The sequence below is a fragment of the Diabrotica undecimpunctata genome, chromosome 9 (assembly GCF_040954645.1).
Source record: "Diabrotica undecimpunctata isolate CICGRU chromosome 9, icDiaUnde3, whole genome shotgun sequence".
Taxonomy (NCBI): domain Eukaryota; kingdom Metazoa; phylum Arthropoda; class Insecta; order Coleoptera; family Chrysomelidae; genus Diabrotica; species Diabrotica undecimpunctata.
Genome location: NC_092811.1, coordinates 99,176,600 through 99,197,072, shown reverse-complemented (window position 1 = coordinate 99,197,072; position 20,473 = coordinate 99,176,600). Strand labels below are relative to the sequence as shown.

The 20,473-nt window shown below is 32.5% G+C and overlaps 1 protein-coding gene across 2 annotated transcripts in view; it reads left to right on the top strand.

Moving 5' to 3' along the window:
* The window catches only part of LOC140449795 (uncharacterized), a 56,187-nt gene that overhangs the window by 11,583 nt on the left and 24,131 nt on the right, over positions 1–20,473 (top strand). Inside the window, exon 1 of one of the 2 annotated variants that reach the window (XM_072543149.1) lies at positions 12,931–13,252. The exons of the other annotated variant lie outside the window; for it this stretch is intronic. Within the exon in view, the coding sequence (XP_072399250.1) occupies positions 13,039–13,252 (214 nt within the window). The 5' untranslated portion in view covers positions 12,931–13,038. Of the gene's footprint in view, positions 1–12,930; positions 13,253–20,473 lie in introns of those variants that run through there. 2 annotated transcript variants of the gene reach the window in all.

The window sequence follows — 20,473 nt, the reverse complement described above, 5'->3', positions numbered from 1 at the left end:
TCACTCCGAGGTTCTGGTAAGTACGTTCAATACACGTACATCTTCCATTTAAATTTGCCAGTTCTCAATCATTTAATCTTCTCACCTTATTAGACCTATTAAAAAATCATTCTTATTTTTTATATACATATATAAGTAAATTCCAGTATGGAAATATTAAATATTTGAGTCAAGGTCACTTAATGACCAATATATTCCAGTTTTGCCATGTGAACAAAAACGATAAGTATAAGAAGACAGAATAAAAAGGTTTGTTTTTTTGTTCTCTTTGTAGCCTGCCGGCTCCAAACATTGGACCTTTCTTTTTATTTTGGGAGAAGAATATTTTTAATTTTGGATGCTTGGATTTGGGAAGAAGATTTTTTATTTTGGGAAGAATCGGATACTTTAATTTGGGAAGAATTTTAGTTTTGATTTTCTGGTTGGTCTGCCCGTCCTTGGCGGATAGAAAGAACGTAGGCTGATCCATCCTAGATCCCATCCACTACCTGGACACTGGACAGCGGATTAGGGAACTCCCTTTCCAGTAAAAGGGTTACTAAGGACATTTATTTTCTGGTTAAAGCTATTAATAATTCAAATTTTTTATATTATATATTATATCCTCAGATACTTAGGCCTTCAGCCTAAGTGGGTTACGAAACAGATTTGTGCACAATCCCTGGTTAGTACCCTCAACCCTTTGAATTCTTTCACTTGCTTTAATTTTGTTATTCCTTATTTACTTTAAATTTATTTATTTATTAATATTTTATATTACACTTAATAAGTTATCAGGATATATTGTCCAATTTTATGGTAATTTGTATGTACCCTCATATATCAAATTGATGTATGTATTGTTCTAGTGTCTTAACTGACTAGTCTCAGATTTGTAAACTGCCCTTTTTGTAACTTGTATAAGTATTTAATTATTTACTAATATTTTAATTACTATTTACTCCAGGTGAGTTATCCTAAACAGTAATCCCAGATCATTTTATCTCATTGTTAGAGAACTGGGTAGATCAATTTTTGTATATAATTATATTTTGGGTCATATTTTTAGGTAACTGTTTTTTTCTTGTAAATATATATTTTGGGGATATATTTTAATAATTGTTTAGTGTAAATAAGTATAGGGTTGGGATAGTACATAAGATTAGAATATAGTGTATAAAGCGTTTCTGATTTTTATTTGTTTCCTATCATTTATTTTTCAGTTAGTATATAACTACATATATCCCAAATTGGAGTGATATTCAAAATTCACCTTGGCGCCCATCTCAAGATCATCTTAGAATTGATCTAACCTTAGGTTACTACAGGCAAGCAAACGTGCCAACCTCCTCTCTGAGCACTACTCTCATTCTCTTGAGCTAAACCTATTCTATTGTAGTACTTCAAGTAAATTTTATATTTTCTTTTGTGTTGGTTACATTCTCTGTCATTTAACCTTATTAAAATAATAATTAATTAATTTTAAATTTTATTTAACCATAAATCTTTCATAATATAATATTTTGTAATAAACATAATTTCTAATATTGGCTTCACCATCTCAGGCTTTTCCCTTTTAATTTGCAACAATTAACTGTTCCCTTTTTTAATCGGTAACAATATGATTATTATTAATATATATATAAGAGTAAGAAAAAAGAAGTACTTGTGACTCGTTTGGAAAAAATATATAAATATGCTTTGGATGGGTTTTAGTCAATAAAAGGGGCTATTGGCTAACTATTTTTTATCTCGAGCTTTCAATTGTGTTTACAATTATTTTCAAGAGCTGCTAAAAAATATAAAATATCTTACAGTGGGAACTAGAAAAAAAATTACTCACCAAATAAAATTAGTTTTGTTAATAAGTTGCTCCTAAACATATTTAAAAAAAAAATTCTAAAAATTTTCTTATCTAATAAATGTTTCTTAAATTTTTAATATAATTTGGAAAAACTTTTTTAACACAAAAACAATTGAATTTATAAATAAGTTAGAATAGCGACCAATTAAATAAGCCTCAATGTCATAAATGCCAACTTAAAATTTTTTTATTCTTGACAATTATATTGCCAAAAACTAAAATTTTGTTTCAAAATTCTTTTTTATTTAGTAATAAAAAAGAAGATTTATTCATCATTGATAGATGTCTGAATAAATGTAACAAGTATATGGAAAATTAAATCAAAATGTGATATTTTGCTGATTTTATAAATAAGCTATAAAGAAATAATATAATTATAAATTTTGCTCGATTACATGCTCTGCCAAAGCACAAGATGGTTTTTTTATTCTACAATCACTTTTGTGGGAAATAATGCGATTTGACAGATTCCTCCCAGTCTCACCAACATACTCAGCTTCACACTGAGTACAACTAATGCTGTATATTACATTTGTTTTATCTAATTTGTCTATTTTTATATAATTATAAATACAATTGAAAGCTCGAGATAAAAAATAGTTAGCCAATAGCCCCTTTGATTGACTCTAACTCATCCAAAATATATATATATATATATATATATATATATATATATATATATATATATATATATATTGTTATGATGTGTTTTTTTGTTTGAATGATGAGCAATGAGTATTTTTAATAATATAATATATAGGGTTTTTATCGCGGTTCTCAAAGAATTAGCTTGTAAGTACTTTTTTAAATTATCTTTATTATAACTATTATGAAACACACATATATATCTAACCTAGCCAATGTAAATTTAAAATAAACTATGTTTAAATTGATATTCTTATAAAACTAATTAAATTCTATAGACAATGTAAAATTTAAACAAACTATCTTCAAAATTGAAATTGTTATGACATTAACTAAATTATATTAACAAAATTTTGTACCTTTCTTTCACTGAATGCCTAAATGAACTGTTTTCCACTATATATATTCTAATCACCACTGAATGTCTTCGTACTTCAGTTATCCTTGTTTTTGTGAAATTTCTTTTTCCAATTATCAGCTTCTACCAATTTAAGATATATTTTTCTTCACCAGCATTTATATACCACCAAGTAAACCAGCAAACAGCATTTATATTTATTCTTCTTTTCAATATACCAATATCCAATTATTATAAGTTGATTTATACTAATCTCCAACCATAATATAATTTTAATTCCTTCCAATGTCCATCCAATATTCTTCTAATATACTTTTATAATCTTCAATAATTATTTGTGTATAATTATAAATGTGCATTAAATATATGCATAATTTTTAATCTTCATTTAACTCACTATATTAAACAATTGGACTATCTCCAACTAACTTTCATATTTCTTATTAAACTGCTTGACTGACTTACTAAAACTGTGAACAATTGACTTCACTAACTAATTTTCTAACTTTCATAATAAACTGCTTGACTTTTGACTAAAAACTGCCATCTTGAATCCAAATCACGGGTATTTATATCCTTTTGGATATTCCAGAACCATCTGGTAAGAGATCATGTTCCAATTTGTTCTATCACTTCTATATAGATGTTCTCGAAAAAATTATCTGTTCGATCCACCGCCATAATCAATATTTCGAGAATGTTCGAACGTAAACAATGGTCACACTCTGCACTCTGGAGAATTCGTTAATGTTCCATTAATAATTTTGTTGACATTTAGGCTTTTCAGATCAGAATAAACATTCAAATTAGTAACTAACACTCTAATTTAATAAAATACACAATTCAAACAATATATTATTATAACCCCACTTTATATTCCCAATTATTTCCTAAAATGTCAACTTGGAGACAGAATTTGTATAGTTGGTTGCCTAGTCACATGGCTCACTTAAATGTATCTACCACATTATAATTACTAAAATACAACTTTTTACAATTATTATATGCTAATTTCTTAAAATGCCCTCACATAAATATATTTTTATAAATTTCTCTAGTATATAACTTATTTAAAATAATCAAATACTTTTTTATATCTAATATTATGTAGTATATAACTTATAAATTATTTTCTATAAACCCCAATCGTCACAATATATATATATATATATATATATATATATATTGGTTTTTTCAATTGTTTTAGGCGAATCCGATTTAAATTTAATCAACATCGACTGGGTAGATGGGAGCAATATTAACCTGACGATAAATACCGAAGTAGACGGTGGAAAATGGGAATGTCGGAATTATGGTTTTCCTGTCACCAGATATCAAATTGAAGTAAAACCTGCCATAAACACATCTATACTCAATATACCAAAACTAACTTCTTCGATTACTACAGAAGGATCATATCACAGTGGTTCTACTGCTAATTTCTACACAAAAACAAATGAGACAAGTAAGAAGGTAGCATTAACATCGTCAATAGCATCTTCAAACAGTGTTAATGGATTATTAAGTGATTCAAATGTAACAGCTATTTCTCCAGACCAACACAATAATTTTGTTGAAGAAATCAAAATAGTACCACTATATAATACTTTACATAAAACTACATCTAATAAAGTTCCGGAAGGCGAAGCCAAAATATTAGGAGATGAATTAGTAAAAACTGCGTATGTTAGTTTAAATAATCCATATTTTAAAACGCAAAGTAATACTGGTTTTGCTTTTGTTAACACTCCATATATGATTTTATTTTCACTTTTTTTTTCTTATATGTTAAGTTTATAATTGGATTTGAAATACTTTGTAATTTGTAAATAAATTTCTATATCTTATTATATTTGTCTAATATGCCATTTAAGATGTTTGTAGATAAAATAAACTACATTGGGCATTGGGCAACTACGTTTCCAAGCATAAATTTATGAAAGCCCGGTCAACAAAAGTCGCAATTGTTAGAAAACAAATTAAGATAAAAACAAAATTATATGGTGCTTACTGACCTTCAAAAAGTAAATAGTGAATAAGTCAACAGAAATATCAATTATTGTTAGGTGTTCAAAAAATTGAACAATATGTTTTCTAATGTATTAGCAATAAACAATAAAATTTTATGAGGTATTTTAATAACTGAAGACTTTTGTCGTTATGACTTAGAAAGCATAATTTTCTCAACTTAGTCTCATTAACTATTAACTAATCACACTCTACGAGTAACGGGTAGTAGTACTCTTTTACAGTTCCCAGTAATATACATACTATTTCCTATTACATAATGATCCTGGATTGGCTTATCATTTAATTTTCACAAGCAGATCTAAATCAGCAGAATGGCTGTGATACTGCGATACAATATGACAGGAGAATCTGTGTCATTATCATTCCCGAGAATGTTTGGGCTCACGCAGTCCGGGTGACGACCAGCGCTACCTTGATTTCGATTCAAGGAGTGCGAAATTTTGCCAGGTACCACCAGCCTTGCAAATGTTAGTGACCAGGCATCGTCTGGAAATTTAGCTACTTGGTCCACAGAAAGTAAAACTCAGAAAATTAATTAATGCACGTTAGTACATGGAACGTACAAGACAATCACAGGTATGCTATCAATTATTGAAAGAGACCTGGCAAAGTAAAAGATTGAAATCTCTAGAATGGCTGAAACGTATTTGTTAGGAAAGGACCATTTTAAAACAGATACTGGCAAATATGTATTCTTCTCTGGCAGTAAAACCCAGAACTACACAGGTGTTGCCATTCTGGTCTGACCAAGATTATAAAAATCTGTCGTCGAATTTAAAGCTGTAAGCGATAGAATAGTTCTCTTAAATTGGAAGTGAAACCACATAAACTCAATGCCATACAACTTTATACGCCAACAAGCACAGCAGACGACATAAAAGTCGAGGAATTCTATGAAAAATTGGAAACAACAATTTCTAACAATCAAAATAAAGAGCTGAACTTAATTTGCGGTGACTTTAACGCAAAAGTCGGCAACACTACACGTAATGAGGACCTAAAGAATGTACTGGCAAAGAAACCCAACACAAAATGGCTACTTTTAATAGTTAAATATATAGAATTCCTTAATTTCCACTTTCTAATGAGTACTTCAATTCAGAACTTGGTACTCTTAAGAAAATTGCTTTCAATAATGGTTACGATCCGAATATTATCCATAAGTTTCTAAATAGTTCAAAACCTAAACTTGCAGAAAAGTTTGCTTATTCATCACAGTGCTTGCTTTATCCCAATGTCACCAATAACATCAGGTTTTTCTCCTTTACTTATATCAATAACATTTTCAAAAAACAATATCAAAACTTTTTACTTCTGTAATTGACATCAAAATATCTTTCAAGTAACATAACACTTTAAGTTTCTTTTTAATTAACCCAAAAACAGGATGAAGAGTGGTATATATAAGATGTGATGACTGCGATGCCTCTTATGTAGGAAGAACCATTCGAAAGTTATCTTCTAGAATCACAGAACATTTGAACAGGACCAACTCTTCAAGTTTTGGTCACCATTTACTTGCCAGTAAATATAATTTCAATATCAATACAGGTTTATCTATTTTACAGGATATTAGTAGGAAAAACTACTTGGAGATAGATTTATTAGAAGATTTGGAAATTACAATGGAAACAAATAAAAACTGTCACTGTCTTAATATTCAAATTAATTTGAAATTGTACTAAATTTGACCAATTTTTAAGAATTTTATTGCAGGTTGGCTTCCTTAGGGACCCAACTCGACTGTTTAGATTTCCTACACTTCTTCTTTAAGTACCGTCTCCCGAAAGGAGGTTGGATATCATCATCACTATCTTTACGCTATCTACTGCTGCTCTGAAGAGTTATATAGATCTGCATTTAAACCAGTCCCTTAAATTCTTCAACCATGACACTCTCCTTCTTCCTATACTCCTTCCTGCTCTTATCTTTCCCTGTACTATCAGCCTTAGCTGTTCATATCGCTGTCCCCTTATTACGTGTCCCAGATATTGTAACTTTCTTATTTTTATTGTGTTTATTATTTCGCATTCTTTGCCCATTTCTCGCAATACTTCCATGTTAGTTTTCTTCTGTGTCCATGCTATTCTAAGCATCCTCCTGTAACACCACATTTCAAAGGACTGTTGGGACAAAGGACATTTCAAAGCTTTCAAGCCCATATTGCAGTATCGAAAACACGTAGCATCTCAGTGCTCTTACTGTCAGTTCTAATCTAATGTCTTTGTTGCAGAGAATTGTTTTCATGTTTACAAACGCATTTCTTGCTATTTCTATCCTTGCTCTTATTTCGGTTGTTTGATCATTATTGTCTGAAATCCAGGTTCCTAAGTATTTGTATTTATCAACCCTTTCTATCGTTACATTTCCCAAATGTATGTTTGTTGGTATATTTGTTTTCTTTGTTATTATCATGTATTTGATCTTTTTTTATATTCATTTTTAGTCCATATTTTTCACAGAAACTGTTTGTTTTGTTTAGCAGTAATTGGAGTTGTTCAGCAGAGCTTGCCATAATTACGGTGTCATCTGCATATCTTATGTTGTTAATAGATCTTCCGTTAATTATTATTCCTTCACTTTGAGATAGTAATGCTTCTTCAAAAATGGCTTCACTATATACATTAAATAGTAATGGGGACATAATACATCCCTGCCTAACTCCTCTCCTGATTTCAATTTCTGGACTGGGTTCGTTATCTATTACGATTTGTGCTCTTTGATTCCAGTAGAGGTTTGTTATTATTCGTAAGTCTCTATGGTCTATGTTTTTTGTCTTTAGAATTTGGACTAATTTTTCATGTCTTACTTTGTCAAATGCTTACACAGTATACCCTACACAGTATAGACATAGATTTCTTACACAGTATACCCATTAAGAGTTTTGTTAATTTTATACTTTAATTAATATTAATATTTCAATCATCAACAACTTGCTAAACAAGCTTGTTTGTGATCAATTGATCTACAGCTGGCGTTAAGTATTTCAATTTCTTCTGTTCTATGGTATTGGTAATGCTTGGAACTCTTTTTTGTTGTAGTCAACCAACCACTCTCTAGCAGATTGTTTAGTCTAGTTCAATGTTTTACAAATTGTGCTCCGCGGAGCACCAAGTGCACTAATAAAAGACAACGGTTTTGTCACGTTTTGTCCTGGAATTAAGGGTTTCTGTTTGCCAGTTTATGTCTCTAGGTAAAAATCTTTGTTTTGACGGTCAGTTTCACTTGGTTTTACTTTTGTTGTAAAATTGGAGGCGTAAACAACGTGTATTTCTAATTGTGAATAATTATTGTGCTTTGAAAATGCCGAAAATAAGCAATGTTTCAACTTGGATAAAACCTTACAAAGAGATATCTATGGATATGGATAAATTTTCTTGCTCATGTTATGTCAAAACCGTAAGTACATACGTATTATTTTTTATTTTATTTTAAAAATTTACACTGTAGTAGAAACAAAGATTTTAAAATTGGAGATTATATTTAAGAAAAGTACCGACACAAGGCTAGTTTGCAATTAATTGATGAATTTTTTCTTTTTTCAAGCAATTTTTAAACTCCTTGCTATAAAAAAAGGATACCTATTTAAAATTCAAATCATTCAATAATCTACTAAAAGGTCGCTAACATTTTTTTTTCTAACAATAATATAGTTTGCTTTAATTTTGCTAAAAACAAAAACATATCATAACTATTGGACTTAATTAATTAAGTGCATTTAATTTATGCTCACAGTATTTTTCTTTAAATGTAAACAGAAAAGACCAAGAGTCTCTTGTAAATATTTGGGGGTTCTTCCCTCTTGCACAATCATTTGTTGATTTTCAAGATTACTACACCGATTTTTATTTGATTTAATTTAATTATTTTAATTGTTATGCAAAAACGGTTCATTTTTAGTTTATTTCTACAATCTTAGATTTTAAAAATGGGTACAACTATAGAATATTATTTATATTCTTTTTTAGATTTCATCTCAAAAAAAAATTCAAATATATCAGCATGTCAGAACAGTGAAACATTTAGCTAAAAAGCTAAAAACCACATCCGGTGAAAAATATCAACCTTCAGTGTCCAAGTGCTTTCAGTCAAGTTACAAAAAACAAACCGAACAAGAAACTTTTAACGAAGACTTGTGTCGCGCATTAGTATCTTCTAATATACCGCATTCAAAATTATCTAATGAAAACTTTAGTTCCTTTTCAAAAAAATATTGCAAACAAAACATTCCCACTGAATGAACTCTAAAGATAAATAATGTCAATTTGTTATACTCCTCAATTATCCACAACATAAAAGCCGAAATAGGTAATAATTACTTTTACATATGTGTGGACGGGACCACTGACTCGTCAGGAAGATACATTGTGCACTTATTGATTGGTATACTTAGCGATGAAACCTTTCCAAAATCGTATTTAATTTCCTGTAAGCAAGTGTAAAAAACCAAGGCTCTAACAATATCACGGTTTCTACAAGAAGCATTAGCAAACTTTTTTCTTCCTGCTGCTGTGCCTAATGATAAATTATTGCTTATTTTATCTGATGCCGCACCATATATGGTGAAAGCAGGACAAAATTTAAAAATATTTTATCCAAATTTAATATATGTCACTTGTTTAGCGCATGGAATAAACAGAGTTGCGGAGGAAGTAAGAAAAAAATTTTCACTAATTAACAGTTTAATAGCGGGCGTCAAAAAGGTATTCCTGAAATCACCTGTAAGAATACAATGTTACAGATATATGCTTGCTGCTATTCCACTGCCACCGCAACCCATTTTAACACGTTGGGGAACCTGGGTGGGAAGCAGCTAATTTCTATGCTGATCATTTTGTTGATTAAAAAAAAATAATTAACCTTTTAACGGATGATATTTGCCAATCTTTATTGGAAGCTAAGCAAGCCTTCCAAAATAACATCCTCCAATAGCAACTGTCATTCATAAAATCAAATTATATTTTTGTCCAGAAAACTATAACTCAATTAGAATCCTCCAAATTATCATTGTTAGAGAGTACAGTTTTAATAAAAGAATTTGAGTCATTGTGTCAAAACGTTAAAGGTATTCTTGAAAAGGAAATTTTTTAAAAATTTAAAGTAACCATGGAAAAAAATAGTGGTTATAACCAGGTTCTTGCTGAAGTGGTTCAAGTACTAGCTATGACATTTTCCGAACCACTTAATTTAGAACAATCTATTATGGTAAATTTGAAAAATGCCCCAGTTACATCTGTTGATGTCGAAAGAAGTTTTTCTGTTTACAAATATATGTATTCAGATAAAAGCCATAAGTTTTTATTAGAAAATTTTAAACATCATTTGATAATCGATTGTTACCACAATTCAAAATAATATTTATATCTTAAAATAATTGTATATGTTATGTATTGATAAGTATTTTTGTAACTAAAAATATATTGTAAATATTTTTTATTACATGCATATTTTCTAGAGAAATATTTTTTATAAAATACTGCATATTTTCGCATAAAATACTGAATATTTATGCGCATATTTCATACTTTTTTATTTGCATATGTGCCCAAGTCTAGTAATTATTATAGTTTCATATTTCATCAGTTGGCTTTTTCTATATTAGTAGTCAGTTGGACTACTAATATAGAAAAACCACTCTTAGTGAAACGCTTTTAGTGAAATGTGCAGATCATTCTAATTGTGGCTGCCCATCTAAGTTCCCACAGTGTAGTATCGAAATTAAAAAATACATAATATAGACACTTTATAACATGTTCTAAATGAGCTCCTCCGCTCTCAAGACAGACTTCATACCGATATTCTAGATTTCTCGTAATGTTATGAAATAAAGGTTGTCTCAAGTCCTTGAAGAACGCTCTAACGGTATCCTTTAACTCATTGATGGTTTGTGGCGCCCGTTTAAAAACGGCCAGGTTTTGCCATGCGCCAAATGTATGCGTCTGGAGATTTTAAGTCTGGAGTATGTGCAGGATATGAGAAGTCAGTAAATCGTGAAATGAATTTGTTTGGAAAATGTCCCTGAAGAAATTAACGAACTGCGACAGCAGTATGGCAAGTTGCCCCATCTTGCTGGAAAGTATCTGTGTTGATTAAGTGTGACTTGCCTACCATTTTCTTCGATAAAGTATGGACCAATGATTCCGTGTTCCGGAACTGCACACCAGACACTCATTTTTGCGCTATGTAAAGGAACTTCTTGAACTTCATCTGGTCTGGCAAAGCCCAGACATCGATTTGTGCTACGATTTACATGGCTTGACAAATGAAGATGTGCTCCGTTTGAAAACCAGGATTTTCATACTGTAATACAAGAATTTTGGCACAATATTCCACTCTACTACCCGACAAGGGCATAAACATAAACGGAGAAAAGCTTAACCATCTAAGATTTGCAGATGATATTGTACTAATAGCTGATAGAATAGATAAGGCCAAAGAACTTTTAAATCAGCTCTACCTTTCCTCGCTAGAAGGGGGACTGAAAATAAATATATCTAAAACCCAGATGATGACAAATCTTGTAGTCAGCGAAGATATATGCGTAGGAACAAGATCCATAGACCAGGTAATGGCCTGTAAATACCTAGGTCATGAGATTCGCATAGGAAAAGATAACCAAACCGTTGAGCTTCTCCGTCGTATAAGACTGACTTGGGCAGCCTTCGGCAAGCTGAACCATATTTTCAAATCGTCTGATATACCAATATGCCTTAAAAGAAAAACGTTTAATCAGTGTGTTTTGCCAGGGTTAACTTACGGTGCGGAAACGTTGACCATGACAAGGAGAACAGTTCAAAAGATCCGTGTGTGTCAAAGGGCGATGGAGCTTGCTATGTTGGGCGTTTCACTACTAGACAAGATCCCAAATCGCCAGCTACGACAAAGAACAGGAGTGGCTGATGGAGTAGAGAGAGTAGCAACACTAAAATGGAACTGGGCAGGTCACGTGGCTCGAATGACAGATAATAGATGGACAAAGCGGATACTGGAATGGAGACCAAGAGATGATGCCTACCGAAGCAGAGGTCGTCCACCAACACGTTGGACTGACGATCTAAAACGTTGTCATAGGAATTGGATGCAATAGGCACAAGATCGAAATAGATGGAAAATTATGAGGGAGATCTATGTCCAGCAGTGGATAAGTAAAGATTGAATGATGATGATGATTCCACTCTATTGTAATAATCCCTGGGATGTAATTATTGATGTACCTGAGTCACATACGAAAATGCACCCAGCTCCTTCAGGATTCTTAGCAAGGAAGTTTGTTTTAAGCCAATAGGCAACGCTGTTCTTGTCTGGAAGACTTTCGGATTTTCCAAGATTCGCTCAAAAACACGTTCGTGGTTATCGTTGTTGTTAACTATCCTGGGACGCCCTGAGTTTCCTTTTCGTTGACACAATACATTACCCGTATTTCTAAACTTTTCAACAACCTTTAAAATTATAGAATTACTTGGAGAACGTTTATTAAACCGTTGTGTGAATTGATCACACCCGTATTGCAGACTTGCACTATTACGTCGGCCGATTCCGTATAAGCGAAAATAATGCTCTACAAGAAACACTTTCTCCTCTGTACTTAAAACCATTTTTAACAATTAGGCCTTAATAATTAATTGTTTAAGGATTACTTGACAGGTCTATACTAGTTAATTTGAATATGACAGCGCACACAAAGAGACATCTATGTTTCAGTTCCAGTACTGTTTATTTTGGGCAATACTGTACTTAGAGATTACCACAAGATTTAATAAAAAACTGTGCTCGATATCGACCATTAATTTTTAAAATTCATATACATACTAAGCTTCATACGAGAGTTGATAAATTTTGTATTGAAAAAGAATTATAAAAGAAGTGAATTCAAAAAATTTATTACTAAACTCTTTGGAAAATATGTCTTGTTGGTCAAATATTATAAACCTTAATTAATACTGATAGTGATAACAAAGTAACTAAATTTATATTTTACTTATCAATATGGTAAGTTGAAAATTGGACTAAACAAAAACAAAAGGAATAATTTTAAACACAGATATCATTTATCTCACCAATTACAAACAATCTGCTGTAACCTTTTAACCAACACTACGAATATTTATTCTCTAAATTAAATAACTGTTGTTAAACATGTGTATAAATATCATTAGTTAAAATGCAATATTTAATCAAATGTACAGTGTTAGGCTTGCTGATACCTTTTAGTGTTTGTTGGGATGACTATACCGACTATTACTATGATGATTACGATCTTCCTAAGACTATTAATATTATCACTGATGTTGGCAAAAAAGTGCATATGACTTGTGAGGAAGGGTACTTCCACCTTGTCACGTGGCAGCACAATCACGACGAAGTTTTTTACCCAGGTAAGTATATTCTTTTTTAATGAAAAACTAACCATACTTTATGTTTGCTTATATGATAAACAAGATATAACAGTTTAATTTTTTTTTAATATTCACTATCGGGTTATTCATATCTATCGACGAATATCCTGATAGTATTCATTTGACTTTCGACCTGTAAACATCGATACGAATTAGGCGAAAGTTTATAGTGGTGTTTAAACACGGTTCCTGCCGCGTTTTCACCGTCATTATCGTGTATCAAGTGGATATACTATTTATAAACTATTTAAAAATTAAAATATACTAGGGATTGCGGTTTTATGACAAAACACCGGTTTTCGGTTATACCGGTTTTTTTGTTTGTTTATGGTTTAACCTGGCGTTTATAACCGGCCAAAAAAACCGGTTTTTCCAAAAACCGGTTTTTCCCAAAACCGGTTTTCAGTTTTTTTAATCCAATAGGTTACAAAGTTACATTTACAATGCACTTTAGTTTGCCATACTTCATTCGACTCGATATTAATATGATCAAAATTAGAAGGTACTATCGAAAGAACATCAATATCGATATAAAGAAAACACAATTTTTAATAAAACCATTTTATTCTATTAATTATTATATTTATTTATTATTTTATTATTATTATATATTTATTGATTATTATTAAATATAATATAGCGTAAGATTAATATATACATATTGCAATAATATACAATAAAAGTATAATATAAGTAGAATGAAGTAATATTTTAAGTAAAAAAGTATAGGTTAGAAGGTTAGAAATAGGTTATATTATATAAAATGGATTTAGCATTGTGTTGGCCAGTATTTTTCATGAAGCCTATTGAGAAAAACTCGTTCATATATATGTTGATCGGTTAAGCGGATTCTCTCATCTAACACAATATCATTCAATGATGACACCATTCTCTCTGATGCCACCGAACTTCCGACCAACGACATGTATTTTTTAGCTATAAAAGCCAAGCCTGGCATACAGGTTCTGTTCTGCTCCCAGAATGAAAATGGATCACTTAATCTCGGCGTTTCGGCAGCAAAGGCTGCTGCAGATAAAGAGTCAGTTCATTTGGAAAAGAACTTTGAATCCGTGTATCCTAAGAACTTGAACTGGAATCACTGTTCACCAACTCCAGATCGTGTGGAGACCAAAGAGGGTTTGATTTTAAACCCACTTTGAATTTTTCATTCTGGAAGGAGCAGGGAGGAGAAAGTTTTCCGATTTCGGTAAGGTACATCCTAACTCCGAGCCTAAATTAGATGTAAATTGATATAAGGTTAAATGCTCAAATAAATGAACTTTGATAAAATGAAAGGCAGATATCGAGCACAGTTTTATTAATTAAATCTTGCCCAAGTACTTTCGCCATCTTCAAGGGCATTTCATCAAATTTGGGCTATCCAACAATCGCAGAATGTCGTAAACATAAAATTAAACATAAAATTGTACATAACACTACACTAAACAAGGACAAACAGTTTAAAATTATTTAAAAAATAGTCGAAGCTACATTCTAGTCGGCAACAGGAGAGAGATTCTCTCCTGTTTCCCTGTTTCCTGTTACCCCAACCATTTCAACTTCTTTTCAACTTTTCAACCATAAAAAATTTCCCAGATTCTTTCAAATGGGATTTAAAAAAAATAATATCAACATAAATATTTTACTTAAAAATAAATTGGATAATGCAATTCATCTTTTATTTTTATTACCATCAAAAAAAATTATCATGTATAACTTTTAACACATTTGTATATTTGTATAATAGGTACATTTTAACTCATTTAATACTTCCTGTATGGGTGTATCGTTTTGAAAACGTAGGGAAATCCTTGGAGATTCGTACTCGTAATCGGTACCTAGGTAATTCGATATTCATAGTCAGAACATTACTTTTGGTAATCAGAAAAAGCCATTCACCCACTTTCAATGTCAAGAGTCAAGTGTGAAAAATAGATGATGTACCAGATCACTTCTTATGTAAATATTATGATTACAAATACCTTTTCAACGAAATATTATAAAAAAATTGTTTCTGGCTGATGTGAGTTTTCACTTTCAGTTTGCTTCTGTATTTATAAAATAAAATAAAATTTGAATTATGGTTTTGTTTGGAATAATTACTTGAGAATAATAATTATGATTGCGATCCAAAATAATACCTAACCTAATCCTAATCACCGTAAAAACCTAATAACCGGTTTTTACTTTAAAAATAAAAAACCGGTTATAACCGGGACAAAAAAACAACCGATAAAACCGGTTATTGCTATGTAAAAAAACCGGTTTTTGGTTAAAACCGGTAGGTTTTTTCCATCCCTAAAATATACTGTTTTAACGATTAAAATGAGTGCTTCACCAGATTTATCGGTGAGTGTTCCTTTTTAAACTGCTACTATTAATGGTCAACCTATAAATACTCAATACAAGCAACAGCAAATTCAACCAGAATGCCCAAATGTCCGTTTTCCACAAAATTTACAACTAAATTCAGCACAAATTTTAAATAACCCACCAACGACAATACATTATGTTCCTAACCAAGTACTATCACAATCTTCCTCAAACTGTCAATACAATCCTAAAATAAATCCCACATTATCTACACTTCAACATGAAGCTTATGATTCTATTGAGATGATACATACATTACACAGTGAAGAATCTTCAGGAGAAATCAGCAACATTGAGTCATACATCATACGTACCAAATGAAAGAGGATAGAGCATACAGAGTTGTAATTCGTAATCTACATCATACAGTGCCCATTAATATAATAAAAAGTGAAATAGAAAAACATGGGCATTTAGTACGCAATATTGTAAATATAAAACACAGAGTAAGTGAGAACCCTCTAATGATGTTCTACGATGATATAGAACCTAATCAAAATAATAAAAAAATATATGAAATTCAATTTATAAACAAAGCGAAAATAGTTATTGAGCTACCGTATAAAAAGAATAATATTGTCCAGTGTACCAACTGCCAATTGTATGGACACTCTAAGACATACTGTAATAGACCTTATCACTGTGTCAAATGTGGAGGCAACCATATGTCAGCCGATTGTAAAAAACTTAGGGACACACCTGCCATATGCGCTCTCTGCAATGGAGAACACACCGCAAACTACAAAGGATGCATGGTATATAAAGAGTTAATTAGCAGTAATAATAAAGCAAGGGGAGTATCATCGCACACTCCACCGAACAATCAACTGCAATATAACAGAAATACAGTACAGAATAATCCGAACTTAAGCAATCAAAATCACGCGACTTACACGCAAGCAACAGGTGGAACAAATGTAAATAATGTCCATAATAGTACGAACTTATACAACCAAAATCATGCAGCTTTCCAAAGTAATAAATAAATTCAGTAATGGAACTTAAGTCACTACGAATTGCACAATGGAATGCCAACAGCCTAGGAAACCATAACAAAGAAGTTACTAACTTTCTTAAACATATCAAAATTGATGTTCTACTCATATCAGAAACCCATTTCACTGACAGAACGATGTTCAAGATCCCTCATTATTCTATTTACAACACCAACCATCCTGATGGAACAGCACGCCATCCTATTATTGTAAGTAACACCATACCACACTATGAGGAAACAATGTATCAGACGGAAAAAATACAAGCTGCAGTAATCTGTATCAGTTCTCAACCACGGTCTTTTAACATTGCGACAATGTACAGCCCTCCAAGGCATAATATCACCACAGCAGAATATGAAGACTGTACAAAAAGGGTGTACATATGTGAAATTATGAATATAATTTCAGTTAAAGAGGACTGTATTACATAAGGCTGGTTCAAATAAATTAGGATATGTGGTAAAAGGTTATACAGATTATAGCAAATAAAAAGTTTATACAAAGTCTTACCAATTCTTCTGCTGCACATACACACACTCGCGGTATTTAGAGGCTTTCAGTCGCGGTTGTTCTTCATACGGGGAAACTGTCCGGTTACCGGTTTCTGAAGACGTGTTTCGCGGTACTAACACTTAGATCACACGAGATATAGCACATTTGCGTCTGTACACGATTTAAAATAGTACTTGCGGTATTGTTCGCGTAACTATAAGCGAGAGAGATAATTAGAGTAGAGAAAAAGCGTGGTAAGTCTGTACCAAGCGATAGGTAGCGATTGATAGAGAGATAATACGTCTGCCTAGTAGGACTCAGCAGACGAAAGAGAGGACGACTGTCTCTAGCAACAGTCAGCAGTCAAGAAGAGTGTCTGTTATCATCGAGAGACAACAGGCAAGAGAGTGTGACTTTCTTTGCTATCTTACAACTGTCTGTATTTCTAATGGAGTGGGGTTAAAATGTGAGTAGGAAGGGTTGGAGAACGGGAAATAAGTGTAAAATTGTGGTAGAATGGTAGCTAGTAATACAGCGAAAAAATGACATGATTTTTCGCATGTGAAAAAATTGAACATACTGGGGGCGGGCGAGAATAGTTACGCCACTGGGATAGGGTATCAAATAGTTACTTCGAGAACGAGGGTAAACCAGTATACATTAGGGGTACTGTTGTAATGAACTAAGATAACTAAAAACTATTTAAAATCTAGAGAAACTAAAGTCTATAGAAACTATATACATGTTTGGCAGAAAGTACCACTATTGGTTAAAGGGTAACCTAGCTACTTTCTTTATTGACCTAAGATATTCGCCATTAGGTGTGGATACCCTAACAGTTCGAACAAGAGAGTCTTTGCCTGGGAGCACTTCGATAATCTTTGCCAGAGGCCAGAGGAGTGGGGGAGTCTCTTCATCTTTAATTAGTACAACATCACCTATCTTTAAAGGATCAGTAGCGATGTTCCACTTACTCCTACTTTGGGTCATATGCAAATATTCCACCGACCACCTTTTCCAAAAGGTTTGATGAATTTTCGAGATATGCTGAAAGAGGGAAAGACGGTTCTGTGGTATTTCTGAGAGATCTGGTTCTGGTGGACTTGTGAGACTTTTTCCTACAAGGAAGTGTCCGGGCGTTAAGACTGAGAGATCGTTTGGATCATTTGAGAGCTGAGTGATAGGTCTTGAGTTTAAAATGGCTTCGATTTGACAAATTATTGTATAAAAAACTTCAAAGGTAAAACGAAGATTTCCTACAAGACGATAAAGATGGTAATTGGCACCTTTAATCCCTACCTCATGCAACCCAAATTGAGAAGGGTTACGAGGCACTCCAAATTTAAAACGAATAGAGTTTTCAGAGCAGAAATTAGTAATCCTCTGCGAGAAGTTCTTACTTTTAAAGAGTTCGTTTAACTCAAGAAGCTGATTGCGGGCACCATAGAAATTAGTAGCATTGTCTGACCATATAATCTCGGGAGCACTCCGCCTTGCAATAAATCTTTGAAGGGTGAGAATAAAAGCATCAGCTGTTAAGCCGGTGACAAGTTCGATATGAACACATTTGGTGGTCATACATATGAAGAAGGCTATGCATGCTTTATATAATGGAGCCTTTCTAAGATGAGAGGATCGGATCATGAAAAAACCTCCGTAATCTACTGAGACCTTTTGGAAAGGTCTTGTCGAGAGAACACGATCGGGATGGAGATCTGCCATAAGTTGTGTTGACTTGGGTGTCATGAAACGGAAACATTTCACACAGTCGTGTATTATCTTCTTTGTTTGTCTTAGTCCAGAGATAGGCCAATATTTCGAACGAAAATTTGACAACGTGGTCAAGGCACCTGCATGTCCCAATTTAACATGCATTTGTTTTATCATTAATTTGACAACTAAATGATTAGATGGTAGTAGCAAGGGATGTTTCTGTTCGAAAGAGATAGGGGCAAATTCTAATCTACCACCTACATGAAGAAGTCCAGTTTTCTCAGAGAGAAAGGGGTTTAGTGCCCTGATAGTTTTATCAGAGATTATTTTCCGATGTTTTAACTCATGAAATTCTTTAGGAAAGGCCTGTGATTGTATGTACTTAACAATCACAGTGGTGGAGGAGCTTATTTCACAAACTTGCAGTGGTCCTAATTCTAAGGGTGAATTAGTATGTCTTTTTCTTAGATTTGAGAGAAAACGAAAAACATATGCCAGAGTTCTCTGAATTTTTGAAAATGACGAACATTTATTAAAAAGAGTTTCAAGGGTATTATTCACTTGAGATATGTCAGAGGTTGTACTTAAAGTGACCTGAGTGTGTCTGAGTTCCAGTAAATCTCCCGTCCATTCTTTTATCCTGAATTGAGAGTAGTCTATTACACTGGAAACTAAAAAGGGGGGACCTTCGGTCCAAAATTTTTTTAAATTTGACTGAGTGATATCTGAGGCTCTAGAGGGCAAATCTGCTACGTTTAAAGAGGAACTTACATGATGAAATAAAAAGGATTTACTTAATTCTTTGATTTGACTGACACGATGAAGTACAAATGGATTCCTTGTAAATTTATTTGTTAAAATCCATGTTAAAGCGATGAGGCTGTCTGAAAATATGTGAACTTCAGATATTGTGACGTTTTTTGAAAGAACCTCAAGTACCTTTCTAGTAAGAGTGACACCTAATAAGATACCAGACAATTCTAACCGAGGAATAGTTAGTTTATTTTTTAGTGGAGCTATTCTAGTTTTCGATGCTATGAGGCGAGACGTGACTGTGTTGTCACTATACACGACTCGAAGATAGACACAAGCAGCATAAATGTCCTGAGAGGCATCGGTGAAACAATGTAATTGCATATCCGATATAGGCAGTGGAAGTGTCAGGCATCTGGGAAATGTAATTTTAGATATTGATTGGAATGTATCCAATAATGATTTCCAATCTAAGATCAATAGGTCATCCAGTATCTCACTGTCCCAGTCTAAGGGTAATGGCCAGAGACGTTGTAAGAACCGTTTAGAGTGTACTATAATGGGTGAGAGTAATCCTAAGGGGTCATACATTCGTGACACATATGACAATACTTTCCTTTTTGTTAGGGGAGGGGCCCCTTCATAAACTGGCGGCTTAAAAGAGAAATCATCTAGATCAGGTGACCAGTTAATACCTAGAACCTTAGTGGAACCGTTAACTAAGTTAAGATTGATTTCTGAAGTGGAGGCCATGTTACATTCTCTTGAAAAATCACGAGAATTTGAATGTATTTTATGGAGTTGGAAACCGTGAATGTTCAGAAGCGAGCGTAGTTGAGAATAAAGTATGTGTAACCTTTCCAAGTTATTG